Source organism: Pezoporus occidentalis, unplaced genomic scaffold, assembly GCF_034315485.1.
Source record: "Pezoporus occidentalis ecotype Australia unplaced genomic scaffold, CSIRO_AGI_Poc_V1 ctg95, whole genome shotgun sequence".
Lineage (NCBI taxonomy): Eukaryota > Metazoa > Chordata > Aves > Psittaciformes > Psittacidae > Pezoporus > Pezoporus occidentalis.
The window spans coordinates 2,360,193-2,373,322 of NW_026916315.1; the positions used below are offsets into that span (position 1 = coordinate 2,360,193).

Below are 13,130 nucleotides of genomic sequence, written 5' to 3' on the forward strand. Positions count from 1 at the left end.
ACAGAGGACAATATTTTTCTCCAAAAAGAGAGGAAGTATCAGCATCCACATTGATGAGAGCTCACATGAGATTGATGTGGGAACTTCATGGAGACCCAAGATGGAAGAACTGAGACGTACAAAATGAACTCCATAATTGATTGTGCAAAGGCAAGAGCAATGAAAGTAAACTGTTAAATGCACTAATTGAGGTATTGCCACCATAGATATAAAACCAAACCTTGAGCATGTTGTGGTTATGTGTTGCCACAAGTTGCAACCTACCAGCAAGTACTTTTGGTGTGTCTATGCACAGAGGTCCTGCTGTGGACCTCAAAAGGCACAGAGTTTCTGTGAATCACCAGGAGAGCTCTCACCGAGCCATTTCCAAATAAATTCTCAGAAACTTCCTCTTCTTAATAATAACCTGTCTGGCTGTTTTTTCAAGGCCAGAAGCTCACATGATCCTACTGTACAAACACAGCACTGGAAGAAGATGGTTTTGATTTGTTTTATTCCTTTCAAGTTGTGTCATGTTGTCACAAACCCTTCTGAACATGAAAGATAAATGGAGAGGAAATGAGGCAACTTATCTTTTTCTTTTTTTCAAAAAGGAAGGAGTATTGAAACTTTGAGGCGGAAGAGCTTGAGCAGCCAACGAGACTCAAACACACGTTTAGTGAGAGAGACAATAGCTGACTGGAGCTTCTTCCCGGGAAGTCTTCTTAGAAATGGAAAAAACAAACACCAGTGCTAATCCTATTGTCTTCTTGGTGATGCTTTCATGAGTGTTTGGGGAACTGAAACTTGTCCAGGCAGAAGAAGAATAATGTACTGTCAAGTAGCTAGACTGTAACCCCTGCAAGCTTTATTCCATCGCATATAAAATGGGTTTTATTGAAGTCAGCTCCACGAAGGAAACAAGACGACTTTGAGACTCCACCTGCAGAGTTCCCTGCCACCACATTCCTATCACAGCAAGTGACACCACAGCTACGCCTGTCTGGGAGTCACAGACAAACACTCAGTGGGGCTCTGGCATTTCTCTGAATTAGGCTAAAATAGAAGTCTGAAAAAGAAAATAAATACTTTTCAACAAAATGTTTAAAAGGTAAAAGGAGGTAAAAAGGACAAAAGCTAATTAGACCTGAAACCTCAGCATTTGCACAGGAATGACTATAAGATAAATATCTTGCTTTGTATGTGATCTCTGTTATATTTACATCGAATTCTTTCTGAACACAGTTCTTTTACCTTTTTTCCTTAAATTCCCCGAACCTATGACCTTGTGACCTTGGAGTATTTCTTCTACCTCTGGTGATCTGAATTGCTGGCACTGGCTTGTTGCAGGGAGGGCAAACCTGGTGAATGTGAAGGCAATCCTTTGATAGTGCTGTAGTTGCAGAAAGTTAAGGGTTGTTAAGATTTTTACTTGACCTCTTTGCAAGATTAGATTTCCAGAATTAATTATGAATTTGCTAGCAGAAGGTATACTTTTATTAGTCAGGGCCTAACTTCAATCCAGAAGAATCAAAGGCATAAACTCTGACAAGTAAGACACGATCACTTAAGTTTAATGGGTTCTTTTAGCCTTGAAAAATTAAAACTCAAAAAACGCTTGGATCACTTTGTTTCTTTCTTTCACAGTGCTTTGGGATTACTGGGATCTTGATTCTGGCCTTGCTCAGCTTTAAATGGGAGAAAAGAGGGGAAAAAGAGGCAAATGACAGGTCTCCCGTGTTGAGAAACTCCAGGCAGCCAGAGGGCCATCTCTCATCTTCTCTTTGCTTGTTCCCCTTTATTTTTTTTCATGGCCTTTCGCATCATTTCCCTGCTTCTGGACCTGGATTGCCCCTGGACAAACAGGGGCTTTTTGCATAGTCACATTGGTTTCACAAGGGAGGGCAAGACCTTCACTCCATTGTAGCCAGTTCTATTTCCTTTGCACCCATTTCACAACTGGAAGAGGACTTCTAGGCAGTAGCCGCAGCTATAGTAGAACCTGAGTGGGAGTGAGAAAACCTGGCATACTCATAAAGTCTGGCATTGTTTTGAAGGGTAAGACATTTTCATAGCTTTAAAGAACTTCAGGTCTGTGCAGCTAATTCTCTGGTGCCACTTCTTGGTGTTTCTCAACTAACTTGGATTGTAAAACTTAATCTGTTGCATCACAGAGCTGTAGTTTCCCATCCTTATCTGTAATCTTCACAGAAAAAGGAATGTTTTACACAGGGTTTGGTGAGCATATTCAAGTTCTATACACTTGTTTTCTAAACTCTTAACCTTAATTGATGCTTTTTTGTAACAGTGGGAAGAAACCTCCTTCCCTGCAAGATGAGGCGCCAGCGCTTCCTCCTGTCTCTCCTGTGGAATTAAAAATTCAGTGAACGGTGTGGTTTTGCTGGCTGGGAGATATTATCATCCACAGAGAAGTACAGAAGGGTTTGTTTATAAAAGGGGAGACTTCTAGTTGCATGAATATACACCCTTTAATGCTTGGAAGTATTTCTTGCAAGGTGTGAACACAATAATTTTCCCATTTTTCTTGTCCAAGCTTAATGTAAAGTAGGAGGTGGGGTAAAAAAAACTCCTTGGGCTGTGAACTGCACATAGTCTGGCTGAAATAGTGTCCCTTGGAAATTGTGACATTTACTATTTTTCAGTGTATATGGGAGCCAAAAGAGAATCAAACACCTCACGATCTGGGGAGGAAAACTGTAAAGAAAAGGGACCTGATGGTGCCGTTATTCTCATTTTGTTAAGCACATGTAGCCCTTTTCCTTTTTCTGGGGTTTGTGTGTTTGTTGAGAAATAGAAAAAAATATTGCCATGGGAAAGTGGCTTTCTGCTGCAGTACTTAAAAAGCAGTATCTTCATGGGAAACCTGGTACTTTGAACCTGGTACTCTGAGAAATCCATCTGGGTTGATTTACCCTGGAGTGGTGATGAAAGTAGTTACAATGTGAAGGAAATAAAGTGAAATTTAAGACTAAGGTAACTTCAGCAAAAATGAGGCCCCACGTGGAAAGATGTGTGTGTGTATATTCATAACTATGTCCAATGTCATATATGCCTTTGAGTAATTTTGTAATAGAGATGTCTAGTATGGCATAATTTTGGCAAAATAACTAAGGGAAAAAAAAAAAAAAAGGAAAGTTCTGCATAAGCACAGTCCAGGGATTGCACAGAATTAACCTTCTGCAGGTGTGTGTGCCGATATAAATACATATATAAGGAAAAACCTTTAACTAGTACCATGAAGGCGGTTATATCTGTTTTTTGAACCTGTGATGTGAGGATGGGTTTTGTTATTTTGTCTTGTGGATGGTCATGCAGTGAAGTAACTGGCTGCAACGTCACCCAAAAGGGAGGGAAGAGAGCATATATCATCCTGATTTAAAGGGTGATGCGGCATTTGCTTACATTTTTTGAAACCTATTTAAGTGTTCCCAGGAAGCATTCTTGTATGACCTATCATGACATGTAATGTGATGCTGAGATCTGGATTGGAGAAAGCTGATTAAGAGATGTTTGGTGTTTGTTTCCACATTAGTGGTTCAGCTTGTGGCTCAGAGAGTTGAAAAAAAACCCAAAACAAATCCAAAACTGGAAAACCACTGACTTTCTTCAAATTAACTTAATACAGAGCACAGTTTACCTTCTTGTGGCCCCAAGGAACTAGATTGGGTTCATTTGTCTTATTAAATCTCTAGTTCTTCTGGGTGCTGTGAAATAAGCTTATAAATAAAGTATTTTCAGACCTTATTCTTGTTGAATTTGATAGTAATTGTTTCTAGACAGAATGTTGCTGCTTCTAATCCCATTACCAGTAAATGCTAAATTTCAGCAGCCTTAAGGATAAGCTTATCTGACACAGTGTTAATCAAACCCTTGGCTTGCACCGGGCTTGTTTCTGCTTGATTAACCACAGGCTTTGGCCTTTATGTAAATCATGATCATTAGAACATTTTTTAATGTAACAGAAGTGCAAAGGCAACTCAGGAAATCTTTTTTCTCCCCAAAATAACAATTCAGCAACGGGAATGTTGCAGAGCTGACGGCTGGTGGCCCCCACTGTTTGACAGAGGAGTGCCTGATCTCGTTGGTTGCAATTCAGATCTTTTAATGTTAAGATTCAAATCCTCTCAGTTGTTTTCCCTAAACCCTGCTTCAGGCCTACATGTTTAGGAGGGCAGTAGCACTGCAAATAGGGTCCTGGTATTTACTGCCTCTCCGCTCTGCAGTGTTGACGGAGCTGCTTGTGCAGGACCCATCTCTGGCTGGAGAGGTTGTCCATTCTTTTCTCCCAGCATGGGAGATTGCACATATATGGGAGAAGGTACGAAGAAACTGGAGTGGGGTGGTGTCCCAGGGCTGACACGTGTCTGTGAAGTGCACATGTTGAAGAATTAGGTGTACCCAATAGAGGCTCCTTTTCTGTTTTAAGTGGTCATGAGATGTGTGCCACCCCAGCCTTTGGCTTTGCAATTGTGGGTTGATGCTAAAATATGTTTCCCTGGGCATTTCCATCTTAACAGCAGCAGGTATTAAATGTAATACCTGGCAACACATAGTGAAGAGGGAATTGTGTGCTTCTTGCAGGAGACACATGCATGAAAATAAGGTGATTGCAACTGAGTTGATACTCTCCAGAGACTTTCAGGTTATACCAGATGCTTGTGAAAGTGTGAAAGACATGCTGTTAGGATCATGATGGTTAACCACAGATCAAAGGTGTGATAGTCCTGTCTCTGCATTTCCTGAGAAGAATTTTCTTGATCTCAGTCTGAGAGGGAAGGGAAAAGAGGAGAGGAAACCTGGCTGTAGGAATGAGTTTGTGACTTTGACCCAAGAGAGGGGCTGTGTTTAAGCAGGATTAGTGCTCTGTATTGTGCTCTGCATTTTTTAATAATGAGATAGTATTCAGAATTCATTTAAAATAACAGGATCCATAGTCAAATCACAAGCTACTCTTAAGAAAACAAGCCCTTTTTTAATGAGAGTATGAGGTCTCGACTACTCAGGTCTTCCTACTCCCTCTGAAATAGGAGATGCTCACAAAGTTGCCCAAGATGATCACAGGTGTATAAAACTATTGAAATCTATCAGATAATTGTACAGCTCAGTATAAAATTTAGCCTCATTTAGCAGAGCACTTGAGGAAGACCTAAGTACTTGAGTAAAATTGTAGAAAAGGAGATTTGCAAGGTTGGAATGGAGCCTGTTATTTTTGGCTCCTCCTTTGCCATGGATCAAGTTTACAGAAACTTACAAATGTGTTTGTTTAGCTTGCCCTGAGAGAGAAGCTTCACTTCTGGTAGAGTGCAGATTTCACATCCACAGTCTCAGCTGGCAAACTTGCTAACAAATCTGATTTTTTTTCACAAGACAGCATCAACTTTCTCAATCATCCTATAGAGAAGGTGAGCTAAGCATCCAAGGAGTGCTTATACGCTGAGATTAAGGAAGAATATGATCTGAGGTGTGATGGGTATCATCCTCTGATATGCGTTGAGTTTTGGGTGACTAACTGGAATTTTACCAGTGTAATTCAGTGTCTGCTTTACAGATGGATAATTTGGGCTTGTGTGCACTCCAGAGTAGTTACAGCACTATAAATTTTTAATAAGAGTAGGATCCATTAATACAAACAAGGCTGAAAGTAAATAATTGGTTTCAGTATTTTATAAGGTGCAAAGCATGCTTTCCAGCATGTCTACATGGGGAAGAGTGGTGGCTCCACCAGAGAGCGTCTTGGTTTGGCTGACTGAGTGCAAACAAACCTGCAGAGAAGTGATTCAGCCAAATCAGAACATGGGATTTGTGTCTGTCATCCCTTTTTTCATAACAGGTATTAAGTTATGACTCATAGATAATCGAAGTACTGTTTCTGTAAATAAAGATCAAACTGAGCTGTGCTTTCAACAACAAAGAGTGTTTTATATTGCCTCCCTGTATGTGTAGGAGAAAGCCTGGGATCACTTGGATTTTAACAGTACTGCACAAGAAAGAAGACTGTAGGAAAGAGGGAATTGCTGGTATTTCCCACTGCACTATCACATATCCCAGAGTACTGGAAGGTGCTTGGCATTGTTTGAGAGGATATGCCAAAGAGAATTGCATTTACAGGTTTTCTATTTACCATATGCATTTAATAATTTATAATAATGTTTCAAATGAATGAGTGAACTCGGGAAGAGCAGCTTTTATACACAGTATTGCAGCAGAAGCAGCAGAGGCTGCTTCTCTGTCTTCATGACAAGCATCCAGTCTGTTTCAGAGCTGCTAATATTGACATCCAGCTTTGCCAATTCGCAGGGCTCAAGTAGAGCATCTACAATTTTACATGTTTATCCTAATCAAAGACTGAGTTTATCTTGGACTTGGGATGAAGTCGACCCATGAACTGAACACTGAAATTATTTTGTTAACTCATTTGCTGCTACCCTGGTGGGCTGTGAGAATAAGATTATGTCTATGGATGGATGGATGGATGGATGATAGTAATTTTAAAGCTCGGTACTGAATTTGCTGAATAACATTAAGGCATGCAGTGTAGTTTATAGTTTGTCGTTTAAAAGCATGTCCCCGATTGTGGGTCGTACTCCTGGCTGGTGAAGTACCATGTGGATATGATCGACTGATCTTTTTATATTTACTTCTGATGACTTTGGTTGTGGCCTTGTGGAAGAAATGCAAGGACAAAGTCATTCATTCCTGTTCTGTTTCAATACTTCACACTTGTTTGAAATGCTGGGTGTACTGGCGTTCAGCCTGCACAATCCTTACTGTTTCTTTTAGGTTTTATTTTGTCTAGGGTTTGCTTTGATACAGCAGATCATCTACTTTTCCTATAGTTTATGTCTCTTGAGGGCAAAGTATATTTTCCAACAGGTTTAAATAGTTTAAGAAGATAAACCCTCCAGACCTCCAAAGAGATTCGTATCACTCACTGATCGTGGTATTTTTTGAAAACCACATTCAGAAGGTGCTGAGTGCAAGCAATTGTGCCATGGAGAGGAAGTGTCATGGTCATCTTGCTACCCTTGGAAGGTAGCAAGATAAAGGTAGCAAGATCTTAACTACTGAATACACCAATATGTAAGCGGAATAATAATTTTCATTTGAAGTCCTTACCTCTTTCTCTAACTTCCAAATGGTGAAATCCAGTGGCTGTGAGCAACCCCTCTCTTGTATGCCAGCCAAGAAGTTATTGTTTTCTGCCCTTTTCTTCTGAATTGTCCTGACCTGTATCTGCAGCAGTCCCTTGGCAGCACATTGTTAAGAGGCAGAAGTGTGGCAGGGTGAGCTAGCTGAGTTGCATGCAGCTGAGCCACCAGGCTGAAAGCCAGCGGCTACACCAGCAGGAATTCATGGGACAGCTTGACAAAGAGTGTCCTTATCAGTTTATTTCAATAAAAGCAATGAAACACAAAATTGAAAGCCAGCTATCTGAGGACATGCTGTGGGTGTATGTAACTTGGAGTTACATACAAGTGTCTAGCACAAGTGACACACAGTTAAGAAGGTCAAAGGCAGTGGAGCAGCAAGAACAAGTTTGAGGGAGGGTTCCTGATTTCCAGCGGGGCAACTGGCAGGTGTTTCTTGTTTGTCAGTGCAATGACATTCTTTTTTTGTTTTAAAAGATGTATCGTAACTTCTGCCAAACTTTTGTGATCAAGTACAAGAATGTTTCTGTGGAACAGGAGATGCATCTTGAAGCACTAGCAAAGTTTATTCTGGAGCAGGATCATTCCCCTCAGCAAAGGGGGAATAGACCCTTTCCTCATTAATTTGACAGAAATCCTTCCACCCCCATCTTTATCATCCTTTCCTGTTGGTAATTTCAGTTGCATGAAGGCTTCTACTGGAGATGATCAAGCTACGTATTCTCCTAGGATAAACATCCTAGCTGCTGGGTTTCAGATCACATTCATACAGGCTGGAACTACACTGTTGCCAGACCAGCCAAGTGGGAAGGTTGGCCTTGCTCCATATAAACATCTCAGACTAAGCAAGCCACACTAAATTTGGAAAAGAATTAAGGGAACTCATTTTTCAACTACCCTGGAGTATTTTATCTCCAGTTGCCCCATATTATTATTACATGGGAAGAGTTTCTATTACTCATGACTGTTTCCATGATGTTCATATTCTGATAGCATATTTTTATCTTTTGTAAACCACAAGAGTTTAAAGATCCATCAACAAACAATGTATCAAGGGTTCATCCACTTCTCTTCCCGCGCATAGGTAGTGTTGCAATTCCTGCTAAGCCAAGCAGTATAAGACCAGGTCTTTATGTGTTACCACTCACAGTCTCTTAATAAAACCTTTTATTCTAATTTTAGAAGGTAGAATTTTTAATGCAGAGATCCTTTGCAACAAGTAGTGTAAAGACTAAACAGCCTATTTTGCTCCTTGATTCATGTTTTGATTGATTGTAAATATAGTCTGCACATAAAAAAAATACATTGATATAATATTTTTCATTTATATGTATTACGAACTACACATTCCTTTCTACTTTAAGCTGATCTAAGAAATGCTGACACTGAAGGATCACACTTCTGAGCCGACATAGCCATAATTGAAAGACCTCGCCAAAATTACAGGTATTTCCTGCGATTGTTGGGTTTTTTTTTCCCAACACCATAATTTTGTTCTTTGTTCCACTTCCTCTACAAATTTTTACTGCAGGATGCAGGCAGTAGTCAAGTGAGGTCCAGTGTCCCAGAGCCCTCTATAATAGATTACGAGGCCACTGCAAACTGCAAAAGAAAAAGCCGTGGTGGAAAATAGAGGCAAACCCTGAGCAGGAAACTCCACCGTGCCTGGGGCCAACAACATCCTACTGCTGGCTGGGACCAGAAGGAAAAAAAATGTGCTATAAAGAATGTTTTGGGAAGCTTTATCCTTATTTGGAGAATAAGCTTATGCCTCTGCCCAAGCAGGCTGGTTTTTAAAAGGATGTCATATGGGCAGGGATTTTCTGCTTCAGCAGCATTGGTATCCTGCTATTATATGCAAGCATGTCCTATAATCAGTAAGCCTCAAAAAAACTGGTGTCTTAAAACTGAAGAGTTGGAGTGCAGATTGTCACCTGGTGCTGTCCCACAGGTAAATCTGTGAAAAACTTGCATAAGTGAAAACTTAATATGGCCTCCTGACATCCCTCCAGCTTTGTGTAGTGACTCTGCAAACGCAGCAGCTGGCTGAGCTGTCTCCTCTGTGTACCCAGTTTTGCGGCAGTTTTGTAACCTGGTGGTGATGCATGGTTGGAATGGTGTAGGAGTGGGGCAAAAGGGGCCTTCAGTTCAGCTGAAGGCAGTGATCCTGTTGATGCTTAATCAGGAAAAGGCTCCAGCTCACGTCTCTGAGCCAGTTACACAGCAGTAGCTGGAATGAAAGTTCGTGTCAGTGTTGTCCCTAAACGTGGGTGGTGTCAAATTCTGTGCATCAAACTGAAAATAAAATTGCAAAAGCAGAGGAGCCGATGTGTAGCTTTTTCCTTAGTGTGCACATCCACATAGCTACAGTGATGTAAATGTAATAATCAGGAAGTTAGAGAGTAATTAAATACTGTAGCTATCTGGATTGATGAAATTACCTCTAACAACCCAATAATGTCCCACATTAGGAGCAAATTCTGGCTGGACCTAAAATGAGCACATTAAAAACCTTTTAAGATCTCACATCTGTATGAACTCCTTAGCAAACTAATTATTTTTCCATGGCATTCTCAGCCACACATATTTGTATTTTTTAAATGGAAATAAGATAGCCAGATGTGGTAAATCTTGGACCATAGCATCTTGTACACCAGAGCATCCCACACACTTTCTCCTGCAAATTCCCAAGACACTCATTTTGTAATAATCCACAGCTTTTCTCTTTACTTCACCATACGTAAAATTATTTAAGATGAAAAAAAGCATGAACAATCTGGGAACTGTACTGCCATGTAAGCCAGGTGAAAAACAGCAACAGAATCAGTACTAATCCAGGAAGTTTTGCATAGTTACTTTAGAAAGACTATGCTTATATGCTTGAAACAGCAAACCTGTCTAAACCTTTCTCTGATTACATCATAGCTGCTGCAGGCTCACAGCCTGTTGTATAAAGTACAGAAACATCATGAAAACTCCCAGTGGGTCCCTTTTGGTGGCAGCGCTGGTGGGTGGCTGGAAGGAGTTTGTCAGTCCAGCAGTATCATTATATGATGCAAGTGGTTCAGCTTTTTCAGGACTCTGGAGGTCATGGTGATTCTTGCTGGTTCCTCTGTTTGGCCCTTCAGGAGTGCTGAATGCCAGTCCTGGTTTAGGAGTCCATGCCTTTAAAAGCTTCAAGAATTCTCAATTTGTGCATTACCGTTTTTTGGTCTTATAGATAAAATTTGATATTATTTCTCCAATGCAGAACAAAGTAAAATTTTGAAAGCATCAAAATTCCTTGAGTTATGAAATTCCATTTCTCTTTTGTATGCTCAAAAACCACAACCCTTTGTCATGGCACTCCTTAATACACAGAAGAAAGAGATCTCTCCAGTATTCAGGATGGTTGGGATGCTATGTATATCATAGTCCAGGTTTTAGTTTTCACATTGCCAGAGACTCTCTGAGTCATGTATGTGCACATGGCTGTAACTTTCAGCTTCACCTCCCTGTTTGTAAAGCATTGTTATTTCTTTGATAGAGTTAATGAGTCAATTACTTGTAAATTGCTTCAAGATTCTCAGAAATGAGACTGTCAGTGTGTTTATTGCTCTTATTACTGCTGATGAGATCTTGATCATAACAAGACAATACAAGATTAGTGTTTATTGCAGCGTGACTATCTGTTTACATTAAAACAAAGAAGAGACTTCCGTGCCCAAGTCTAGAAAACATCCTTTGTAGGAGCTTTGAATCAGCTTTAAAATATCACTGTGTGAATAAATTGGTTAATACAGCTAAATACTAGCCAGTATCACTTATCTGTATGTTTCTTTGAAAACCTTACCAGCTCTTGAACACCTATGGCTCTATGGCAGTATGTCCCAGGAAGAGGCAGATAGTGTCTTTTCTGAGAGAAATGGATTTGGGATATATTTTTACCACTCTTAGAAGGAAGAACAACATCCAAATCCCAACATTTTCTTGGACAAATTCCCTGTGTGCTTGGTTATCACAACAGCTGAAAGTATTTTTGAGGGTTTCCTGATCTGTGCAGCAAGTGACCTTATGCTTCGACAGTATTTTGAGTTGCTGGTGATAACTGCCTTGGTTCTGCATTGCACTTTCTGCACCCGTGTATATTAAATACAATTGAATCTCTTTTCTTTCTTTTGCTCCAGGAAAAACAGAGGCTCTCATCAAAAACTTCAGCCCGCACTACAGACGCCAGTATGCGGTGGCTTTCTGCAAGCATGTGCAGGATGAGCTGGAGCAGCACCGGGATTCCCAGTCCCAGTTCCTGAAAAACAAGGTAGGAGGGCATATAAGCTACTCCCCATCCTTAAGATGCCATTCAGCTCTGCTCTCCTGGCTGAGTTAATTAACACATTAACTATTTAAATAACACATTCAGTAGTTGCAGTGTGTGAAAACCTGAGCTGGAAGTGTATCAGATGCTGACTGAGATTGATTTTCTTTTTCCCAGTGTTTAATACTATCAAGTGAAGTTCAGATACTCAGAGCTTCTAAAAATCCAAATCCAAAGTATTTTTCAAGTTATTTAAATGCTCTTTATGTAAGTATATACATATACAGATATATTTTATATGTATACAAGCATTTCCAGTATAGGAAGTGTTCTTTCAGCTTCTTATATTGGATAGTTGCATACATAATAAATGTGCATCTGGGACATTTTATATGTGTACTGTCTTTTATATAACCCAAGTGTACACAAAAGATTTGTAAGTGCAGATATTGGATTTGGTTCAGTTACGTTTTAGGTGGAAAAGTTGCATTTGGGTACAGGTTTAAAATTTATTTTGGAGAGTTAATCTTTGTTTTGGTCTTGTTTGAATGTAGCATGAGAAGAATCATGACACAAGTTTTTGGTACAAAGCATGCATTTCATCAAGGTAGAGTTGGACACTTGCACAAAACTAGCTGCTTCCTGCTAATTGCAATATTTTGCAAGAATCTTGGGTCAGAGATCATACATTCAGGACTTAATTATCCTTGGCTACAGGGTTCCACAAAGGAGATGGCAATAATCCCCTCTGTGAACTATAGAAAGATGTTTTTTAGTAGGGCAGGAGGGACAAAAAGAGAAACAAAACTTTCTTATTAGATGAAAATGCAGAGAAACAGTGTTCAATCTTAAGAAACAAATCTAAATATTTTGGCTTTGTTGGAAATCCAATGCTCTTGAAATGAATAGGGTAAATCAATGAGGTGGGATGTAAAGGTAGGATAATAGAAGAGACCTGTCTTTCAGAAAGATGCATATCAGTTACAAGAGCACAGGTGCAAAAGAAATGGGAAATAATTTACTATTTTGTAATAAAACTCTGCTGCATTGATGAAACAGTTTTGGTACATAGTAGAAAATGGGAAATAATGAACTACAGTCATCTTGCATTCAACATGCCAACTGAAAGGTAAATAAGAATGCTGTGTCTCAGAAAGCTGGAATTATTTTTGGAAGGCAGAGCTCTTCTGCTGCCTCCTCACCTCAGGCTACAGGAAGTTGGTTGTGTATGTAGTATCTATCCGAATCAGAGAGATGTTTAATAACTTTAAATTGCCTTTGAAGACTCAAAAGCCCTCGTAGCAGCGTTATGGGAATGTAGAAATAAAAGCTTCATAATGAAATTCAGAGTAATCCAGAGTAATTTTGAAACTCTAAAATCATCTTTGTAGCCCCCGATGGAAGCTGGGGTGGTCTTATATGAAGCACAACTGCTGCATTTTGCCGAGGATCTGAAGAAGTGGAAGGACAGATATGTTGTTATCAAAAATGATTACACAGTGGATTGCTTTGAGACTAAAGAGGTAAATGCTTCTTCCTTTTATGCTTCCAAATAAACTGATATCAAGTGAATTTGTTCTACCTTTCTCTTAGCAATACTAGATGAAATGTTGTCCTCAGCGAGGTGGCTCCAGCCTTGCGGTCCAGAGGGATGGCTGGGTACAACCAGGTGTCTTCCATTGGCCATG

At 39.9% G+C, this 13,130-nt stretch overlaps 1 protein-coding gene across 1 annotated transcript in view; it reads left to right on the plus strand.

The window, feature by feature from the left end:
• The window catches only part of NIBAN1 (niban apoptosis regulator 1), a 66,444-nt gene that overhangs the window by 18,425 nt on the left and 34,889 nt on the right, over positions 1–13,130 (plus strand). Inside the window, exons 2-3 of the mRNA XM_062606320.1 lie at positions 11,315–11,445; positions 12,834–12,965. Of these exons, the coding sequence (XP_062462304.1) occupies positions 11,315–11,445; positions 12,834–12,965 (263 nt within the window). The remainder of the gene's footprint in view (positions 1–11,314; positions 11,446–12,833; positions 12,966–13,130) is intronic.